At 36.2% G+C, this 23,808-nt stretch overlaps 1 protein-coding gene across 2 annotated transcripts in view; it reads left to right on the top strand.

Moving 5' to 3' along the window:
* CPNE8 (copine 8) overlaps positions 1–23,808 on the top strand; it is a 255,959-nt gene that overhangs the window by 215,445 nt on the left and 16,706 nt on the right. For both annotated transcript variants that reach the window (XM_065934624.1, XM_065934622.1), the window contains 2 exons: positions 8,439–8,566; positions 21,797–21,899. In XM_065934624.1, coding sequence (XP_065790696.1) covers positions 8,439–8,566; positions 21,797–21,899 — 231 coding nt within the window. The remainder of the gene's footprint in view (positions 1–8,438; positions 8,567–21,796; positions 21,900–23,808) is intronic.

Raw genomic sequence — 23,808 nt, forward strand, 5'->3', positions numbered from 1 at the left:
ACCTTCCATTATATTCATGATTTGTGGGTCAAGAATTTGAGCATGATACAAGGAGAATGGTACGTTTGTTCAAGACACCTGGGGCCACACCTGGAATGCCTTGATTGGCTAGAGATGGCTGGAATTATTCTACTGGAGCCGTATATCTGTTCCATTCTGACTGTTGGTTGGATTCCTCAGTTTTGTTCATGTCATATCTCCTGGAGCTAGTACATCCACTGAGATGTCTCATTTGCTCATGACTAATGCTTACAGCTAGGATGGCTGAAATACCTGGATTCTCTAGGCATCTTTCCTTCTTTCTGCATACAGTTTGTCCATGTGGTTTCGTGGGCTTCCATCACAGTGTAGTGGTCTCAAGGTAGTCATATTTCTTACACAGCAATATTCTAAAAGGCTGGGGAAGAAACTTCAAGGACTTATAAGTCTCAGAAAGTTATTTCTCCTACATCCTTTTTTGTCAAGCAAGTCACTAAGTTCAGCCCAGTTTCAAGGTAGTGAAAGTAACCTTCACCTCTCAAGGGGAAGGTATCAAAGAATGAGTAGCTATCCTTATTCTTCCATCTTCCAAAATGTCATTTCTTTTCAAATATAAAGGATCAGTTATTGGTAGAATTATTATTTTTCAAATGTAGTGCAATAATTATAGGTATAATTAATTATGGTCTCAATATAATGGAGTAGATGTGACTCAAATATTTATCTATTTAATGTTTAATTTACATAAATTTAATGTTTAATTTACACAAATAAGCAATGTACTGTATTCTACCTTTAAAATAAACTTCACACAGATAATGCTTATAGGCCCAATCAGCCATATTCTCACTTGCATTTTTTGATAAAAATAATGAGGAAAACTATGTGGGAGTTGTTAGATATCATTTTAGAAAAAATTAAAATTTTCCTAATAGAAATGCCTCCCTGCTTTACCCTATATTTTGTAAAATTAAAGTCTTCTGTGCCCAATATTTTTGTAGGTATTTTTTGTTGTTCTTATCCTTGTTACAAAAATAAAATGTGGGATTTTTTTTTTTAGTTCTGCAAGAATAGACAAATAATTCAAGTATTTACTAATTACTGAGTATCAAACCAGGTACTTTATGCTCATTTCTTGTACAATCTTCATAAAATTCTTGTCTGATAGGTATGTCATGAGATGAATGACACATCACACTACTATCAAGAGCCACTCAAATTAAATACAGTGAAAAGAGTGCTCCCAGGAGTTGTATAATCTAGCCCAGAGTCACAGAATTTAATCAGGTTTCCAGAAGACAGGACTTGAACCCAGGTCAGTCTTATTATAGAATCTTTGTTCTTAACCACTACTAAACCACATTTTATAAAAGCACCTATAATAATACCACCTCTTAGATATGTCCTTTATGAACCCCATTAGGTACACACACACACTTCCAGAAGCTCCTATATGATTAGACTTTATCTTCTTTAATATATGTTAAGAGTTGTATTTTAATTTTTTTCCCCATATGTATTCTTGGTTTTTCTGTTCCATCATCCCCATTTTGGGAAAGGTTACTGGAGGTTTTAATTTTCTTCTGTAAAATAGCCCATATGCTACCACCCCCAATGACATATAAAAAATGAATATCTATTGGGATTTTGTTGTGTCCTAGAGAATTAAATTTTACCAGAAACTTATAAAACCATGAAAATCACTCATGTGATCCTATGTCTTGTGTGCCTCAGGAAAAAGGTCCTGACTATTTTAAAGCTTAACAAAGGAATAATAAAAAAAAAATTATACTAAGCTAAATGATATTAATTTTCCTTCCACAAGTTTTTCCTCACCTTTGTGTATGATTTTTTCCATTTGTTCTCTAATTCTCTCCTTTTCTGCTTTTCCTGCCTATGTATTCATTCCTTACAACCAAACCTATGCAAAGGAGAGACTTTTTATTATTTGCATCTTAAATGATTTTTTGAACCAAACTCAAATATTTATAGAAGGTCGCACTCTAAATTTATGAAAAATAGTTTCTAAAATTGGTGAAAGTGATGATGTTAATGCCTCATCTTTAATTTTACTTAATAATTATATGACTTTAACTTTTTTTCAAAGCACTTTTTTCTTGAATAAGACAGACAAGGTTAAGTAGGTCTTCAGAGAGATAGTACTCCATTTAATTTTTGTGTTAACTTCTTCCTAAATAACTGCAATATATAACTGTAGATGCTGAAAATGGAAAATAGAAAAACTTCAGTCCATGTCAATCTGGCAATTAGTGTACTACCTAATGTTAACAAACCCTCATATTTCCATGGTAAAAATTTGTGATATATATATTAACAATCATTAATATGTTTATCGCATTGAATTCAAATAATCTTCAGATAGCAAGGGAGGTGTCTCACTATTCACACTGCTCACTGAACCCGGAGTAGGTAAGGTGCAAGTGAGGAAGCTGGAAGAAGATTCAAGGAGCCATAGGAACTGCAGACTTGTGTATTCTCTGATGCTGGTACGGCAGCCATAGTGCAGCCATGCTATATTCTCTGATGACTGACCCAGCAGACACAGCCCTAACACAGCTGCAAGGGCTTTTCAGGTGAAGCTTATATAGCTCAAACTACTGCACAGTTGCACTCATTTCACACGCTAGTAAAGTAATGCTCACAATTCTCCAAGCCAGGCTTCAGCAATATGTGAACCGAGAACTTCCAGATGTTCAAGCTGGTTTTAGAAAAGGCAGAGGAACCAGAGATCAAATTGCCAACATCCACTGGATCATCGAAAAAGCAAGAGAGTTCCAGACAAACATCTATTTCTTCTTTATTGACTACGCTAAAGCCTTCGACTGTGTGGATCACAATAAACTGTGGAAAATTCTGAAAGAGGTGGGAATACCAGACCACCTGACCTGCCTCTTGAGAAACCTGTATGCAGGTCAGGAAGCAACAGTTAGAACTGGACATGGAACAACAGACTGGTTCCAAACAGGAAAAGGAGAACGTCAAGGCTGTATATTGTCACCCTGCTTATTTAACTTATATGCAGAGTACATCATGAGAAACGCTGGGCTGGATGAAGCACAAGCTGGAATCAAGTTTGCTGGGAGAAATGTCAGTAACCTCAGATATGCAGATGACACCACCCTTATGGCAGAGAGTGAAGAGGAACTGAAAAGCCTCTTGATGAAAGTGAAAAAGGAGAGTGAAAAAGTTGGCTTAAAGCTCAACATTCAGAAAACTAAGATCATGGCATCTGGTCCCATCACCTCATGGCAAATAGATGGGGAGACAGTGGAAACAGTGTCAGACTTTATTTTTTGGGGTTCCAAAATCACTGTGGATGGTGACTGCAGCTATGAAATTAAAAGACACTTACTCCTTGGAAGGAAAGTTATGACCAACTTAGATAGCATATTAAAAAGCAGAGACATTACTTTGTCAACAAAGGTCTATCTAGTCAAGGCTATGGTTTTTCCAGTGGTCGTGTATGGATGTGAGAGTTGGACTGTAAAGAAAGCTGAGCGCCAAAAAATTGATGCTTTTGAATTGTGGTGTTGGAGAAGACTCTTGAGAGTCCCTTGGACTGCAAGGAGATCCAACCAGTCCATCCTAAAGGAAACCAGTCCTGGGTGTTCATTGGAAGGACTGATGTTGAAGCTGAAACTCCAATACTTTGGCCACCTCATGTGAAGAGTTGACTCATTGGAAAAGACCCTGATGCTGGGAGGGATTGGGGGCAGGAGGAGAAGGGGACGACAGAGGATGAGATGGCTGGATGTATCACCGACTTGATGGGCATGAGTTTGAATAAACTCCAGGAGTTGGTGATGGACAGGGAGGCCTGGCGTGCTGTGATTCATGGGGTCGCAAAGAGTTGGACATGACTGAGCGACCTAACTGAACTGAATTGATATTATTCTACAGGAAAAAAAAAAAAAAAAGTGGCCCATGACCAAATTGAGTCCATTTTGACACACAGGTACAGTGCTATAAATGATCTCAGATGTTACATGACCATGGAAAGTCATTGCTTATGAAACATGAAGCAAAAGCAAGAGGTCCTGGGGCAAGGGAACCTGACCATTGCCATCATGGCCAATTGCTCTTTCCCTACAAGAGCTCTTTAACAAAAATTTTAAATCCCTAATTGGTGAGTTTGAGGCTGGCACAAATGTTGAAGTTGAGTTTTAATCAAAAGGATCTAAGGTAAACCCCAGCTTTTTTTTTTAAATATGTGTAGGAATAGGTATTGTGGAAAAAGACAGGGAAAATATCCCCGTATTACCACTTTAGCAGTTTTGATTGTGGAATGTCATGGCTCACAATGATACTTGATGACTCATTAACTGTATCTGAAAACACAATTACTCATTAAACTGTACCTGAAGACACTGAAGTTTTCAACAGTATGTGAAGCAGGAACATCCAGATGTTCAAGCTGGATTTAGAACAGGCAGAGGAACCAGAGATCAAATTGCCAACATCCGTGGATCCTCGAAAAAGCAAGAGAGTTCCAGAAAAAACATCTACTTCTGCTTTATTGACTATGCCAAAGTCTTTGACTGTGTGGGTCATAACAAACTGGAAAATTCTTAAAGAGATGGGAATACCAGACCACCTAACCTGTCTCCTGAGAAACCTGTATGCAGGTAAAGAAGAAACAGTTAGAACTGGACGTGGAAAAACAGACTGGTTCCAAATCAGGAAAGGAGTACATGAATACTGTATATTGTCACCCTGCTTATTTAACTTATATGCCGAGTACATCATGAGAAATGCTGGGCTGGAGGAAGCACAAGTTAGAATCGAGATTGCCAGGAGAAATATCAATAACCTCAGATATGCAGATGACACCACCCTTAAGGCAGAAAGCAAAGAACTAAAAAGCCTCTTGATGAAAGTGAAAGAAGAGAGTGAAAAAGTTGATTTTAAGCTCAACATTCAGAAACTAAGATCATGGCATCCGGTCCCATCACTTCATGGCAAATAGATGGGGAACCAATAGAAACAGTGATCATTGAGACCTTATTTTTTTAGGCTCCATAATCACTGCAGATGGTGACTGCAATTAAAAGATGCTTACTCCTTGGAAGGATAGCTATGACCAACCTAGACAGCATATTGAAAAGCAGAGACATTACTTTGCCAGCAAAGGTCCATCAAATCAAAGCTATGGTTTTTCCGGTAGTCATGTATGGATGCGTGAGTTGGACTATAAAGAAAGCTGAGTGCTGAAGAACTGATGCTTTTGAACTGTGGTGTTGAGAAGACTCTTGAGAGTCCCTTGGACTGCAAGGAGATCCAAGCAGTCAATTCTCAAGGAAATCAGTCCTGAATATTCATTGGAAGGACTGATGCCGAAGCTGAAACTCCAATACTTTGGCCACCTGATGCAAAGAACTGACTCATTAGAAAAGACCCTGATGCTGGGAGGGATTGGGGGCTGAAAGAGAAGGGGACGACAGAGGATGAGATGGTTGGATGGCATCACCGACTCGATGGACATGAGTTTGAGTAAGCTCCTGGAGTTGATGATGGACAGGAAAGCCTGGCATGCTGCAATCCATGGGGTCGCAGAGAGTTGGACAGGATTGAGTGACTGAACTGAACTAAACTTGAGATACAATAGTGTAAAGTAAATCTTAGGAGGAAATATATCTAATAAGCACACGGCCACAGACCTTAAAAGAAAATCTTCTGCCCTCTTCCTTAGTAAACAACAAAATTAAGTGTATTTATTTTCAAAAACAATCTGCATTTTACTTTTGTGTTAGAGCCTCACATAAGCTTATTTTTATTTGTCTTAACAAGCAAAAAACAATTCCCCATGTAATTATTTTAAGAAATAAATTTTTTAAAGATTTAGAAAATCATTCTATCAACATAAATAAAATGATGGGGAAAATGGTACCTTGTTGTTTCCAGAGGAATAAAGGAAATACATAGTTTTATAGGAATATAAATCCCATCCCAGTCAAAATGTTCAAATGCTGATCAGAACTATCAGAACTATCCTGGTTTGTAATTGTTCCCTTAAGGCAGATGTATAATACATTTTATATGCCTAAAATCAGTAACCCTATATGCAGAACAGAAAAAGAGACACAGATGTACAGAACAGACTTTTGGACCCTGTGGGAGAAGGCGAGGGTGGGATGTTTCAAGAGAACAGCATCGAAACATGTATATTATCAAGGGTGAAACAGATCACCAGCCCAGGCTGGATGCATGAGACACGTGCTCAGGCCTGGTGCACTGGGACGACCCAGAGGGACCAGGTGGCGAGGGAGGTGGGAGGGGGGATCGGGATGGGGAATACAAGTAAATCCGTGGCTGATTCATGTCAATGTATGGCAAAAACCACTACAATATTGTAAAGTAATTAGCCTCCAACTAATAAAAATAAATGGAAAAAAAACAAAACAAACAAAAAAAAATACATGCTCATTATGTTTAAGCATAGTGATTATGTTTAGTTGGGCTTCCCTGATAGCTCAGTTGGTAAAGAATCCTCCTGCAATGTGGGAGACCTGGGTTCAATACCTGGGTTGAAAAGATCCCCTAGAAAAGGGAAAGGTTATCCATGCCCATATTCTGGCCTAGCAAATTGCATGGACTGTATATTCCATAGGGTCGCAAAGAGTCAGACATGACTGAGTGACTTTCACTTAACATGCTTAAGCATGGTTACTGTCTCTAGTGTTTTAAAATCATAACTACATTTTTTTTAATGTTACCCCCCTTCCAGAGGTGGAGCCTAATTCCTCCTCTGTTGAATGTAGGCTACACTTAGTGACTCATTTCTAAAAAGTAGATGAAACTAAAAGTAATGCTCTGCAACTTATAAGATTAGTTTCGGGGCTTATTGGAGCTTCCTCCTTGCCCTCATTTTGGAGACGTTAGCCACCCTGTTGTTGGAATACTCAAGCAGCCCTTTGCAAAGTTCCTTTAGCTTACTGCCAGCAAACCATGCAGGTGAGCCTTCCTAGAGGCAGATTGTCCAACTCTGTCAAGCTTTCAGATGACTGCAGCCGAGGTTAGCTTCTTGACCGTAAGCTCGTGAGAGACCCAGAGTAAAAATCACCTGGCTAAAAAATATATGGGATAATAAATGCCTGCTGTTTCAAGCCACTGCCTTTTGGAATGGTTTGCTAAATAGCAGTAGCTAACAAAGCCTTATTTGTGTTATTTGTGGAATCTGGACTCAGAGCATTAAACCTTAATAACAGAGCATTCAGAGTATGAGAAAGCTGGGCTAAGCCTCCAGTTGCCCTTCTAGATTCTATCTGCCGAATAAGAACTCCTGTGCTGTGCTAAGTCACGTCAGTCATGTCCGACTCTTTGCAACCCCATGGACTGTAGCCTGCCAGGATCCTCTGTCTATGGGATTCTTCAGGCAAGAATACTAGAGTGGGTTGCCATGCCCTCCTCCAGGGGATCTTCCGGACCCAGAGATCAACCCACGCCTCTTACATCTCCTGCATTGCAGAAGGATTCTTTACCGCTGACCACCTAGGAAGCCCAAGAACTCCTGTGGCAAGCTCCAATTCCATTGAACAATATGAACAGGTTTCTCTAATTCCTCTCACTTTACCTCGTCTTGATGCTACTCACACCAAATTACATTCCCTTTGATCCCTTCTTTATTTGGGGTTAGCAATTTTGACCTGAAAATGTGAAAGTGGCAGATATTTTACGTTTTTACTTCCATAATGCGAAGAGCTGACTCACTGGAAAAGACCCTGATGCTGGGAAAGATTGAAGGCGGGAGGAGAAGGGGACAACAGAGGATGAGATGGTTGGATGGCATCACTGACTCAGTGGACATGGGTTTGGGTAGACTCCGGGAGTTGGTGATGGACAGGGAGGCCTGGCCGTGCTGCGGTTCATGGGGTCGCAAAGAGTCGGACACAACTGAGCGACTGAACTGAACTGAACTTCCATAAAGTAAAACTATTTGAATTGATAGTATTTTTCCTGATTTTGATACACATCACTTCAGAAACCTTGGAAAATATAGAATAATCTAAACAATGAAATAAAAATTGACAATTATTTAACAACTCAGAGGTAGTCACTCTACTAATATTTTGTTTCCTTCTTTTCAGATTTTTATATGTTCATCTCTATACGTTCATAGATCTGTGTATAAGACAGTATTAATCATAAAATGTTGTGATATTCAACTTCTCAAGATTATTTAGAATTTTCTTCTGCTCTTTAGTTGAAAAGTATCCATTTTTAATGATTGCACATTACTGCATATCACAATCTATTTAATATTGATATATTATAATCTATTGTTGATTACTCAATTTATTATTATTATTTGCTATTATAAATATATAACTGAGTTTTCTTTAACAAAACCTTTATGGATATCAACATGTATTGTTCTCTTTTTTAGTTTATTTTTATAGACATTATTCATTCTTTGCTGTTTTTGCTGTAAATTTCTACAGAATGGGAACCCCCAAAACCCCTACTGTGCTGGCATTGATGGTGTCATGGAAGCTTATTATAGGAGTCTGAAATCTGTGCAACTGTATGGGCCAACCAATTTTGCTCCTGTAATTAATCATGTAGCAAGGTAAGTGGGAGTAAATAATTTGTTTATTTTAGTTTGCTGGACCAGAATGAAATCATAATTTTATTGTTGGCATGGCTCTGCAAATGAAAGTTGTTTTCCTCCAAGAAATTGAAGGAAAAGATATACAGTAAAAAGAATCTCCATTGAGCTATCATGATACTTCAATAAGAACTTTATATCAAAATATCAAATGAAAACTATACACTGGCTTATGTTAGGACCTATATTTGTTCAACCAAGGAAAAAAAATTTATTTTAATAAGCATCCATGAGAGCAATAGCGATCACAATCTCAATTGTGAAATCACTCATATCTAAGATTATATTCCATAGCAACTTAGAAGTAATAAGAGATTGAATTCTATGAAGACAACTGAAGTGCTCGCTTCAGCAGCACATATGCTATGAAGGCAACTAAAGCCTTTCAGTGATATATAGGACACACTATTTTAACCTCCTTGATATTAATATACAGTATATGATATTGAGATTAGAATATAATTGCTTATGATTCCAAATACATGTTCTGAAAAAATTTTAATATAAAATTTTATATACATTTGCTTAGCATTTTTACTAATGCATTAGTAAAGTAGACACTACTTTTAAATCCCTAAAAAATTTTTACTGACACAGTTTTAAATCCTGTGAAACCCTGCCTAATTTTTAGGTAATCAAAAAGGAACAACTCTCATGGCTTTCCCAATATGTAACCAAAACTAAAAAAGTACTGCATTTGAATTACTGAAGTTCTCTATTTGAAGGTTCTGATACTTTACCAGCTCCCTGTTAGATATGATCAGGCTTCCCTAGTGGTTCAGTTGTAAAAGAATCTGCCTACCAATGCAGGAGATGCAGTTTCAACACCTGCATCAGTAAAATCCCCTAGAGGAGGAAATGGCAACCCACTCCAGTATTCTTGCCTGGGAAATCCCATCGACAGAGGAGCGAGGCAGGTTTACAGTCCATGGAGTCACAAAAAGTCCGACATGATGTAGCAACTGACCAACAACAATGAACTTTATATCTCAACTCTGGGCACACATAATTAAATAAAACAATATGAAATAATACTTATTCTTAGCTCATATTTTCTCTTTTTTTAATTACTATGATTTCCTATTCTTTTCTATTACTTTTTTAATGCAGATCTTGACCTGCGAAACTGATTTCAAAATTCACTGAATATTTACTTGTAATTTGAAAAATACTTCCTAGCTCATTGTGTTAGCATAGATAAGTTATATTATCTATACTTTCTTTTCCTAAGACTTTGATAGCTATCAAATAAAGCAAAATGAAAAATTATATTAATGCAAGATAAATTATAGTTGATTCTCACTCTCTTACACACTATCATACCCATCCTTTTATGAAAAGATAAGAAAAATGATACAACCTCTTTTGTGTGAACTCATGCTATTTATTATAAATTGCATTTGTAATAACTTATTATCAGTGTTTACCAATTAATTTCATAGATTTTGTGCTGGTATATCTTTACTATAAAACTTAAACTTTAGATATAAAATTCCTAGATGCACTTTTATATACCACCTAAAACTACAGGCCCATGATATAATATTGCCATTTTTTCATATTTTGTCCAGCATTTAAAAAATTCTCAAATTATAGAGGTAGTTGCCACTTAATACTTTAAGAATCTTTGAAAATAATCTGGGATCTAATAATTCTTTATTCTTATTTTTATTAATAATAAAATAAGAAATATAAAAAGATATGACTTCCGGGGAATCATCTTTTCCTTACAATGCAATTTGAAATTGCATGTATCTATCTCTTGAAGTGAAGTGAAGTAGCTCAGTCATGTCCAACTCTTTGCAACCCCATGAACTGTCACCTACCAGGCTCCTCCGTCCATGGATTTTTCCAGGCAAGCATACTGCAGTGGGTTGCCATTTCCTTCTCCAGGGGATCTTCCCAACCCAGGGATCAAACCCAGGTCTCCTGCGTTGCAGGCAAACACTTCACCATCTGGGCCACTAGGGAAGCTATCTATCTCTTGCTATCAATCTATCTAAGAAATACCTTTCTCCTGTTTTTCTTATCTTTGAGATTGTGTTTAACTTTATTTTTAATCTTTTATTAAGACAGACAATTTCTGTCCTAGCAAATTATCATCTAGAAAATTTGTCAACTAAAAGACAAACTACTTTCAAGAATAGATCACTTTAGAACAAATAGTTCAAGACAACTGTCTGTCTCTAAATCAGGAGATGGTGCCATTTTGCCCATGTATATGGCCTTTATTTATTTAAAGCTCCTTGTGCTTTAAATTTTGTCACTCTTACATACAGTCCAAAGATGCTTCAACATGTACTCAACAGGTATCTAGATCTCTGGATATTTGTCTGTAAAAATAATTTTTGTAAAGTCAAAAGTAAATATATACCCATATTTTTTCTATTTCCTTGAATTTTCCTCTTAAAACATATGTTTTTGATATTGGTAAAAGTTTAGTTATTTGTTGTAGCTTTCTATAAATATTAAGAATGCTTATTGTTATTCTTTTTAAGAATAATCATTTAAAGCCCATGCTCATTTAACTAGTATCTATATGATAAGACTTTTGAAATAATATTGAGATTACTGATATTTTGAAATAGTCAAGACCCAAGGCATCAGCTTTGCAAAACTTGAAGTCTTTATATGCTGTTCTGAGGTTTTCCAACCCCAAACTCTAATTTCCTGTCTTCCCAGTTCTCATTTCATAGAGCTGTCCAGAGAACAGCGTTTCAGATGATGTAAAAATCCTGCTCAACAGCCATTCACGCCTTGTCACAAATTTAAGTTTCAACACTCTAGTTTGGTATTCAAGAACTTCCAGTGTCCGGCTACCACCATCCATCCTATCTCAATTCCCTCCACATTCTCCAAATCACTACTTCTGGTCTGTGATGTCATTCCATGCATACTTTTATCACAGCACTAACTAATTTGATCCTATTCCATTGTTACATGTAGATCTTTTCCACACTGAAGAAAAGAATGTTTCACTGTTTTATTCACCTGATAATGATATTCATTGTTTCCCGGTAATTATTCATGTTTCTGATGCCTAACCAGTCACTTGCCTTGAGGCTGTTACACTTCAATTCTTAAGAAAGATATATATAAATTTCTATTAGCTGTGCATGCTTCAGTCACTCAACTGTGTCCAATTCTTTGCAACTCTTTGGACTGTAGCCCACCAGGCTCCTCTGTCCATGGAAATTTTCAGGCTCAAGAATACTGGGGTGGGTTGCCATTTTCCTCCTTCAGGGGATCTTTCCAACCCAGGGACTGAACCCTTGTCTCTACATTACAGGCAGATTCTTTACCCACTAAGCCACTGGGAAAGCCTAACTCTTAGCTAGATTATTGTATTTTTTTCTTCTCTTTTTTCGAGTGTTATTTCCAGGATCCAGATAAACAGCTAAAATTAGTTTTCACTTTTCAAGAAATAATATTTGTTTGGGAATTTTCATAACATTTTCAAATCACTCTAAAGAGTGTATTGTTTTATCTCTTTCATCCATATGATCAATAGTAAAGTAATAAAATCAAAACAACCATTATTGAATTCATAATTCCTTTGAGGTAATATATTCAGTGCTATAATGTGAATTATTACACTTAGGAGGTGACAGTAGCATCATTATTGATATTTTACTGATGACAAGAGGGATACAGTGACCATACCATCAGTGAAAATCACTCGGTTGTGTCCAACTCTTTGCAGCCCTATGGATTGCAGCCCACCAGGCTTCTCTGTCCATGGGATTCCCCAGGCAAGAATACTGGGGTGGGTTGCCGTTTCCTTCTCCAGATAGAGTGGGCAGCTATTCCCTTCTTCAGAGAATCTTCCCAACCCAGGGATTGAACCTAGGTCTCCCACATTGCAGGTGGATTCTTAACCAACTATCAGGGAAGCCCTATTTGTGGTGGAGCCAAAATTTCAAACAAAATAATCTGATTCGAATTCACTGTGTTGTATCTTGCATGCATTTTATCTCTGCTACAGAGGTAAAAACTCACAACAGAAAGTGCAACAATGTGACCTATTATTGTGAATACTCTTGGTCTCTTCAGTACACTTCCAAGAGTAGTTTGGGTAACAACTGAGAAACATAAAAATTGCTGTGTTACTTTGTATTGAAATATTTAAATTATGCCATTTTAAGAATTAATTCATAGTGTAGATCAAAATTTACTTAAAGAAAACATTTCTGAGTCAGTTTTTCTTTTCTTGTTGCCCTCTCTATTCCTATAAACTATTTAATACTGAGCAGAAAGAATATTCAAAAAATCTGAACCAACCATTTATGAACTTTTGTAAAAAATAATCCCAGAACTTGACCTGACAGAGACTCCAGAGAAATGTGTTTGAATTCTGGAACCCTGGCAAAGTTGACTCCTCCCTAAAATTTGTCATAGTAATATTAAAATATAAATTATAGATTCCCTAATTTGAAAAAAAGATAGGAGAAGCAACTTTCTTTAACATCTTTAAAATATAATTTGATTCTGTAGGTCTATATATCAATGTTACCTCCTTGAAGAACAATTATGATGTTGATCAGCCTCTATTTTCTATTTAATACATTTCAGTAGTTTAATTATTTTATCATAAATAAGCATATAACACTTTTTAAAATGCTAAGTTAAAAGAAATCTTAGTACAAAATATTATTTTGTTTGAAATTTAGATTTCCCTGAAAAGTGCAAAAACATGTCAATGTACAGAGCAAATACCATAGAAATAAATGTATTAAAGGATTAATTTATGCTGCTGATGGTAACAAGACTAAAATGGACTAATAATTCTTAGGTAAAATGTAGCTTATTTTCAAATTAGTGTACATAGCAGTAATGAGAGTCACACAATCGACTTACTATTTTTTATGCAACATTGATTTTCCTCCAAGTTAAGACATATTGCATTAATACAGGTACATCTTTGTTATAAAGTAGACTGCAAAATTTCTATGAATTTTTAAGATAAAACAACAAACGATGCTATTTCAAGTTTTATACCTGTTTTGGGCTCTGTCTTTAACTGTCTTGATAGTATGACTATGTTCTTCCCTTCTCTTACATATATTTTATGTTGAATAAAAAAAAATCAAAATATAAGTGGATTAAATTCACCAATGAGAAGATATAAAGTGTGTAGGTTGGTAAGATCCCCTGGAGAAGGAAACGCTACCCACTCCAGGATCCTGGCCTGGAGAATTCAATGGACTATATAGTCCATAGGGTTGCCAAGAGTCAGACATGACTGATCAACTTTCACTTACTTGGTTATAGCTTTTCTTCCAAGGAATAAGCTTTTAATTTCATGGCTGCAAATCACCATCTGCAGTGATTCTGGAACCCAAGAAAGTAAAGTCTCTCACTGTTTCCATTGTTTCCCCATCTATTTGCCATGAAGTGATGGGACTGGATGCCATGATCTTCATTTTCTGAATGTTGAGTTTTATGCCAACTTTTTCACCCTCCTCTTTCACCTTTATCAAGACGCTGTTTAGTTCCTCTTCACTTTCTGCCACAAGGGTGGTGTTATCTGCATATGTGAGGTTATGGTATTTCTCCTGGCAGTCTTGATTCCAGATTGTGTTTTCTTTAGCCTGGCATTTTGCATGACATACTAATACACATAGGTAGTTACCTTAAATGTAAATGGATTAAATGCACCAGCAAAAAGACATGGACTGGCTGGGTGGATGAAAACATATGCATGTATGCACTTCAGCTTACCACGTCACTCTGCTTAACCCCCTCAAATTGTATGTAATTATTTTATATTGTTAAGTTAATCATGTTCCCATTATGGTTTGCAGTTGTAATTAGCTTTTCTTTTTTGTCTGGCTATTGATTGTGAAAACTGAGAAACATCTTTTACTATTGTGATTATGCAACTGTTACTGACTTAATACCATTGTATCATGATTGGTCAACAGAAAAATAATGTAACTCTATATCGCCAAAACTAGGAATTGATAGAAAAACATGTAATCACTTTAAAAAATTCAGATGCATATCAGAATTATCTTGAAATTTTTTGAAAAATGCAAATGCTCAGATATTACTCTTTTTTTCTAGAGGTCCAGATATGTTTCTAATGAGCAACTATGCTTAAAAACAACTGGACTATATGATGATCATTTACTTTAATCTAGTTTGTTTCACTTTTTCTATTTCATATTCAGTGCTCCCATTTCATTTACTTTATGTTCTCCAATTTCTCCATCTCTTTTTTTAATGTTCTTTCTCAAGCCTTTATCAAGTGTAGTAGAAAAGCTTTTGTATACATATGTATAAATATGTATAATATATAGATTTTAGAAAACTTATGAATTTTTGCCTAACTAAAAAGATTGTGACATTTTGATTCCACTTGTTTGACTTGGCATGAATAGAATGCTAGATTTTTTAATTTTATTTATTTTTTAATTGAAGCATAATTGCTTTACAGAATTTTGTTGTTTTCTTTCAAACATCGACAAGAATCAGCCATAGGTGCCCCCATGTCCCCTCCCTCCTGAATCTTCCTCCCATCTCCCCCACCCCATCTTTCTAGATTGTTACAGAGCCCCTGATTTCATTCCCTGAGTCATGCAGCAAATTCCCATTGGCTATCTATTTTACATATGGTTTGTAAGTTTCCATGTTACTGTCTCCATACATCTCAACCTCTCCCTCCACCCCTCCACCCAAGTCCATAAATCTGTTCTCAATGTCTGATTTTCCATTGTTGCCCTGCAAATAAATTTATCAATACCATCTTTCTAGATCCCATATATATGTATTAGTATATGATAGCTATATGTCTCTTTCTGACTTACTTCACTCTGTATAATAGGCTCTAGGTTCATCCACCTCATTAGAACTGACTCAAATGTATTCCTTTTTATGGATGAGTAGTATTCCATTATATATATGTACTGGGCTTCCCTGGTAGCCCAGTTGATAAATAATCTGCCTGAAGTGCAGAAGACCCAGATTCGATCCCTGGGTTGGGAAGATCCCCTGGAGAAAGAAATAGCAAACCACTCCAGTATCCTTGCCTGGAAAATCCCATAGACAGAGGAGCCTGCTGGGCTGCAGTCCATGGGGTCACAAAGAGTTGGGCATGACTGAGCGACTAACACTTTTATAAATGTACCACAGCGTCTTTATTTGTTCATCTGTTGATGGAAATCTAGGTTGCTTCCATGTTCTACCTATTGTAAATAGTGCTGCAATACATGGGGTACATGTATCTTTTTCATTTTGGTTTCCTGAGGGTATATGTGTAGGAGTGGGATTGCTGGGTCATAGGGTGATTTTATTCCTAGTTTTTTAAGGAATATCCATACCATCTTCCATAGTGGCTGTATCATCCCCACCAGCAATGCAAGAGAGTTCCCTTTTCTCCACACCCTCTCCAGCATTTATTGTCTGTAGACTTTTTGATGATGGCCATTCTAACTGGAGTGAAGTGGCATCCCATTGTAGTTTTGATTTGCATTTCTCTAATAATGAGCAATATTGAACATCTTTTCATGTGTCTGTTAGCCATATGCATGCCTTCTTTGGAGAAATGTCTCTTTGAGTTTTATTCATACTTTTTGATTGAGTTCTTTGCTTTTCTGGTATTGAGTTGTATGAGCTGCTTGTATATTTTGGAAATTAATTCTTTGTCAATTGTTTCCTTTGCTATTATTTTCTCCCATTCTGAGTATTGTCTTTTCACCTCATTTGTAGTTTCCTTTGCTGTTCCAAAGCTTTTAAGTTTAATTAAGTCCCACTTGTTTATTTTTGTTTTTATTTCCATTACTCTAGGAGATGAATCATAAAAGATCTTGCTTTGATTTATGTCAATTGTTCTGCCAGTGTTTTCCCCTAAAAGTTTTATAGCTTCCAGTCTTACATTTAGGTCTTTAGTCCATTTTGAGTTTATCTTTGTGTATGGTGGTAAGAAGTGTTCTAATTTCATTCTTTTACATGTAGCTGTCCAGTTTTAACCTTACACATAAAACAACTAAAAAAGAAGAAAAACCAAAGCTTAAAGTTAGTAGAAGGAAAGAAATAATAAAGAACCAAGATAGAGGCAGAAGAAACAACAGCAAAGATCAGTGAAACTAAAAACTGGTTCTTTGAAAAGATAAAATTTAATAAACTTTGCCAGACTAATCAAGAAAAGAGGAAGAGAACTCAAATCAATACACTTAGAAATGAAAAAGGAGTATAACCAATATCACATAAATACAAAGAAATCATAAGAAACTGCTACAAGCAACTATATGCCAATAAAATGGACAACATATAAGAAATGGACAAAGTTACAACCTTCCAAAACTAAACCAAGCAGGAACAGAAAATATAAACTTACCAGTCACAAATACTGAAAATGAAACTGTACTTAGAAAACTTGCAACAAACAGAAGTCTAGGAACAGATGGCTTCACAGTCAAATTCTATTAATATTACATATTTGGAGAAGCATTAACACCTATCCTTCTCAATTTTTTCCCAAAAAATTGGAGAGGAAGGAACACTTCTAAGTTGTAGAGTCACCATCTCCCTAATACCAAAACCAGACAAAGATATTACAAAAAAGAAAATTGTAAGACAGTATCACTGATGAACATAGATGCAATAATATTCAACAACATACTAGCAAACCAAATCCAACAACACATTAAAAGGATCATTCATCATGATCAAGTGGAATTTATCCAGGGATGCAAGAATTCTTCAATATGCACAAATCAATGTGATACACCACATGAACAAAATGAAGAATCAAATCCATATGATTATCTCAGTAGATACTCAGGAAAAACTTTTAACAAAATTCAGCACTAGCTTTTTTTTTATATATAGAAACTCTCCAGAAAGTGAGCATACAGGGAAGAAGTTGTTGCTGCTGCTTAGTCACCCAGTCTTGTCTGACTTTGCAACCCCATGTGCTGCACCACACTAGGCCCCTCTGTCTCTCACCATCTCCCAAAGTTTGCCCAAGTCCATGTCCATTCCATCAGTGCCATCCGGCCATTGCATCCTCTGACACCCTCTCCTCCTTCTGCTCTCATCTTTCCCTGCATCAGGAACTTTTCCAGTGAGCCAGCTGAGTTTCCAGTGAGTTTGCATCAGATGACCAAAATACCGGCATTTCAGCTTCAGCATCAGTCCTTCCACCAAGTATTCAGGGTTGATTTCCCTTAAGACTGGCTGGCTGGATCTCCTTGCTGTCCAAGGGGCTCTCAGGAGTCTTCTCCGGCACCACAGTTCAAAGGCATCAGTTCTTTGGCACTCCACCTTCCTTATGCTCCTTCTGTCACAACTGTACGTGATCACTGGGAAAACCATAGGGAACATATCTCAACATAATAAAGGCCATGCATGACAAACCCACAACGAACATCATTCTCAACAGGGACAAATGGAATGCATTTCCTCAAAGATCAGGAACAAGACAAGGATGTCCGTCTTGCCAACTTTATTAAACATAGTTTTGGAAGTCCTAGCCAAGACAATCATATAAGAAAAAGAAATAAAAGAAATCCAAATTGGAAAATAAGAATTAAAACTGTCAGTGTTTGCAGATGACATGATACTATACGTAGAAAATTCTAAAGATGCTATCAAAAAGCTACCAAAGCTCATCAATGAATTTGGTACAGTTGCAGGATACAGAATTTATACATGGAAATGCCTTGTATTTCTATACACTAGCAATAAAAGATGGAGAAGGAAATGGCAACCCACTCCAGTATTCTTGCCTGGAGAATCCCAGAGACGGAGGAGCCTGGTGGGCTGCCATCTATGGGGTCACACAGGGTCGGACACGACTGAAGCAACGTAGCAGCAGCAGCAGCAATGAAAGACCAGAAAGAGAAATTGAGGAAACAATCCTATTTACCATCGCATCAAAAAGAATAAAATATCTCAGAATAAACCTACTGAAAGACCTGTGCTCAGAAAACTATAAGATACTGATGAAAGAAATTAAAAGATGACACAAACAGATGGAGAGCTATACCACATACTTGGATTGGAAGAATCAGTGTTGTCAAAATGACTATATTACCCCAGAGTAATCTATAGATTCAATTCAATAGGGTTACCATCTTTCTAAATTCCATATATATGTATTAGTATGCTATAATATTCTTTATCTTTCTGGCTTACTTCACTCTGTATAATGGGCTCCAGTTTCATCCATCTCATTAGAACTGATTCAAATGAATTCTTTTTAATGGCTGAGTAATATTCCATGGTGTATATGTACCATAGCTTCCTTATCCATTCATCAGCTGATGGGCATCTAGGTTGCTTCCATGTCCTGGCTATTATAAACAGTGCTGCGATGAACACTGGGGTGCACGTGTCTCTTTCAGATCTGGTTTCCTCGGTATGTATACCCAGAAGTGGGATTGATGGGTCATATGGCAGTTCTATTTCCAGTTTTTTAAGAAATCTCCACACTGTCCTCCATAGCGGCTCTACTAGTTTGCATTCCCACCAACAGTGTAAGAGGCATTTCTCCACACCCTCTCCAGCATTGATTGGTTGTAGACTTTTGGATAGCAGCCATCCTGACTGGCATGTAATGGTACCTCATTGTGGTTTTGATTTGCATTTCTCTGATAATGAGTGATGTTGAGCATCTTTTCATGTGTTTGTTAGCCATTTGTGTCTTCTTTGGAGAAATGTCTATTTAGTTCTTTGGCCCATTTTTTGATTGGGTAATTTATTTTTCTGGAATTGAGCTGCAGGAGTTGCTTGTATATTTTTGAACATAGGTAAAACACTCTCCGACATAAATCACAGCAGGATCCCCTATGACCCACCTCTCAGAATATTAGAAATAAAAGCAAAAATAAACAAATGGGACCTAATGAAACTTAAAAGCTTTTGCACAACAAAGGAAACTATAAGCAAGGTGAAGAGACAGCCCTCAGATTGGGAGAAAATAATAGCAAACGAAGCAACAGACAAAGGATTACTCTCCACCTCTTCTTAATCTCTTCTGCTTCTGTTAGGTGATTGTTTCTGTCCTTTATAATGCCCATCCTTGCATGAAATACCCCCTTAATATCCCCGATTTCCTTGAAGAGATCTCTAGTCTTTCCCATTCTATTGTTTTCTTCTATTTCTCTGCACTGTTCGTGTAAGAAGGCTTTTTTATCTCTCCTTGCTATTCTCTGGAACTCTGCATTCAGTTGGGTATCTTTCCCTTTCTCACTTGCCTTTTGCTTCTCTTCTTTTCTCAGCTATTTGTAAAGCCTCCTCAGACAACCACTTTGCCTTCTTGCATTTTTTTTCTTTTCAATGCTTTTGGTTACCACCTCGTGTACAATGTTATGAACCTCTGTCCATAGCTCTTCAGGCATTCTCTCTACCAGATATCTAATCCTTTGTATCTATTTGTCACCTCTACTGTATAATCATAAGGGATTTGAGTTAGGTCATTCCTGAATGGCCTAGTGGTTTTCCCTACTTTCTTCAATTTAAGCCTGAGTTTTGCAGTAAGGAGTTCATGATCTGAGCCATAGTCAACTCCCATTCTTGTTTTTGCTACTGTATAGCGCTTCCTCCTGTTAATCACATGAAATACAAACCTTATGTTTTTGAGGAATAGTCAGTAAAAAGTGCTTTTTAAAAATAATGAGTACTTAATTTTTTTAAATTAACTACTAAGGGACATTATCCTACTGCTTAAGAAAAAAAAAATTTTAATGTAAAATAGGAGAGTAGGTTCATACTTTGGATTTTCCATTGCTTATGTTACTATCACATTAATACAAATGTCTTAGTGCCAAGATCAGTTGTTCAACATTGTGGGAGCATTTTTGACTATATGTTGTAGAACTGGTTCCATAGTGTATGAAGCTGTCACTTAGACTGTATTCTCTTCATAAGTCTATAAAATTACCATACATTTTATTAACAGATGTGTAATTATTAGTTTCTCTTGTCTGTGGCAAAGTTGTACTATTTCTTGTTCATATGGTTATTAATTCTGCTTTACAAGGAATAAATTTTGCCCTGATCTATTAGGCCATTGGTTTGTCCACAATGTATTCAAACTTTATTATTATAGAATCCATCAGGTACTGATTTTCATTGATAATCAATAGATATTTTCTTGAGATAATTTTTCTGTGGTTTACTTGACGATTTTTTATAAACTGTCCTCTATGAGCACCATAATGCTTCCTCATTACTAGATATGACCATTATACTAGTTATGTACTGGAAATCACAAAACATATTCTGTTGAGAATATCATCAAGATACTCAGAATGGTAGAACACAATGGAAAAAAGGAGAGAAAATATGGTAATGAAATTCTCCTCTATATTTCTACTATTATTTGGTGAAAATTCTGCAGTAGAGTACAGAAGATAAGTACTAAAATAGGTTCTCATTACATGCCTAATTTTTGCCTTTGTTTTTTATATTTTCCTTCTCATTTTTTACCAATTTAACATGTATTAAAGACCTAGAACTATATCTTTGTCAAAAAGTATATAGTCTTTGTCTTCCGTTGTATTTTTTTAACTAAGATGAAACTCACATGACATAAAGCCAACCATTTTAAAGTTTACAGTTCAATGACATTCAGCATTTTCACAATGTTATGCAACCATCACTGCTATCTAGTTCCAAAACAAGAATAATAATCATTTATAGAATTTAACATATGTAAAAGTCTACCAGTGTATAATAGTATAAATATTTACTACCATACATGAAATTTCCTTATTAACAATAGAAAGTTGTATTATCTTGATTTTAAAAATAAGAAAATAAAGTTCAAATAGCTTATGTAATTTATGCAGATGATCATACACATTATGTGTTGCTTAGATAAGATGTCTATTTCCAAAAGCCATAGCCATGCCTCTCTGGTAACATACCTTCCAGCTCACCTTTTATTAGTGAATGAATTTCTAAGGCTGCCCGGCATTTCTATGTGCCAGCATGCAGTATGCTGTTATTCTAGTCTAATATCTTGTCTGCTGTTATTCTAGCAGCATGCTGTTATTCTACTGTGCTGTTTCAGAGAAAAAAATTGTATATTTGAGAATTTGCACAATATAGGCTCCTAAGAAATGTTTAAATATTTTCTTGAGATTAACAGATGTGTTGGCTATTCCTAATTATATTTAGCAGCTATCATGTGAGAGAAACTGTTTTATTTTGGGTATTGTTTACCTTTTATTTGCCTTTCAGATATGCTGCTTCCGTAAAGGATGGCTCCCAGTATTTTGTGCTTCTGATTGTGACAGATGGTGTTATCTCAGATATGGCTCAAACTAAGGAGTCCATAGTTAATGTAAGTAGGAGTCATTCTGTCGTGGGCTGGCTAAATGAAAGCATGGTGCTACTTAGGTTAACTAACTGAAGTCTTCTTAGTTGACTTAACAATGAAATAAAATGCCCATGCGTTTGCAGCCAGTGCATTATCTAGACAACTCACAAACATTCGCACCATTCATCCATGAGGACGAAGCTAAGAAGTGTGAATAATTGTGTTTTAACAAAATTATTTCAAAAAATTTAAAATAAAAATAAATAACATCAACTTCATGTGCATGAGTATGTTTGTTAGTTTGATGTATATAATCTTACAATTTATACAGAATATTTCTTAATATTTGCATTTCAGTTGCAGGAAAACTGTGCTAATTTCTATGTTTATAGAACTGGATGGGGGCTAGTTTCTAATTATATGCTACATTTATGATTAATTGATTGTCTTCTTTATTAGATTATAGTCTATAAAATCTATATTTACTAGATTGCAATCTATAAAATTATATCTGGTTTTACTTACCTTTCTATATTCAGGTTGAGCAGTATTTGACACAAAGTAGACATTAGCCAAAAATGGCTTTGTGAAAGATTAGTTATCATATTTCATAATTATTAATGGCATATTAATGACATAATTATTAATAGCATATAATTAGCTGTTTGTGTGAGAAAAACTAGTTACATGTGGGAAAAAATCAAATATTTATAGACATATACTCAGCAAAACCAAACACAAAATGAAAGAGGGGTAAAGGCTTGCCCATTATGTGGCACACTCTCTTGCATAGTCTGTGGGAGCCTGGATGGAAGGGAAGTCTGGGAAAGAATGGATATATGTGTATGTATGGCTGAGTCCCTTCACTGTTCAGCTGAAACTAGCCCATTGTTAATTGGCTATATTGGGCTTCCCTGGTGGCTCAGATGGTAAAGAATCTACCCAGAATGCAAGAGATCTTGGTTTGATCCCTGGGTCAGGAATATCCTCTGGAGAAGAGAATGGCAATCCACTCCAGTTTTCTTGCCTGGAGAATCCCATGGACAGAAGAACTGGCGGTCTACAGTGCATGGGGTCGCAGAGTAAGACAAGACTGAGCAACTAACACTTTCACTTTCACTTCTATACAAAATAAAAAGTTAAAAAAAAAAACTTGAAAGGTGTTTCTCCAAAGAAGATACACAAATGATCAACAAGCTAAAACATCCTCAGCGTCACTAATATTTGGAAAATGCAAATCCAAACCACAATTAGATCTCATTTCACATGTGTTATGGTGGCCAATATTAAAATTTAAAAAAAACTTAAAAATAAACTAACCGGACATGTACTGAAAAACAGTTATTCATATTTCAATGACCTGATAATGTGGTTTCTATATTGTTCCACCTTTCTGTTGGTGGATCTCATAGTCTTACCATAAAATTATTTAATCATACTGATAATAACTTCCTATAATTATCATTTGTAGTCACGTATTTACTATAAAAATTGCTTTTCCTAACCATAACTATAAATGAGATAAGAGTACTACTTTTTCTTCCCAGGTGACCCTATTGGTAAAGAATCTGCATGCCAATGCAAGACTGGCATGGGTTCGATCCCTAAGTTGGGAAGATCCCCTGGAGGAGGGCATGGCAACCCACTCCAGTGTTCTTGCCTGGAGAATCCCACGGACAGAGGAGAGGGCAGGCTACCGTCCATAGGGTTGCACAGAGTCAAACACAACTGAAGCGACTTAGCATGCATGCACATGCTACTTTTTCACAAATATGGTATCTTTTTTCACCTTTCAGTAACAAAAAGATCTTCAAATAGAGAGAGAACATGAAAAAAGAGACTAAAGATACCCAGAGTCAGCTTAGGAAGATTTTGTCTAAGAATAGCAAGTGTAAGCAAATGCTCAGTACTTTTTTAAAAAAAATATTATCCA

The sequence above is a fragment of the Muntiacus reevesi genome, chromosome 4 (genome assembly GCF_963930625.1).
Source record: "Muntiacus reevesi chromosome 4, mMunRee1.1, whole genome shotgun sequence".
NCBI classification, from domain to species: domain Eukaryota; kingdom Metazoa; phylum Chordata; class Mammalia; order Artiodactyla; family Cervidae; genus Muntiacus; species Muntiacus reevesi.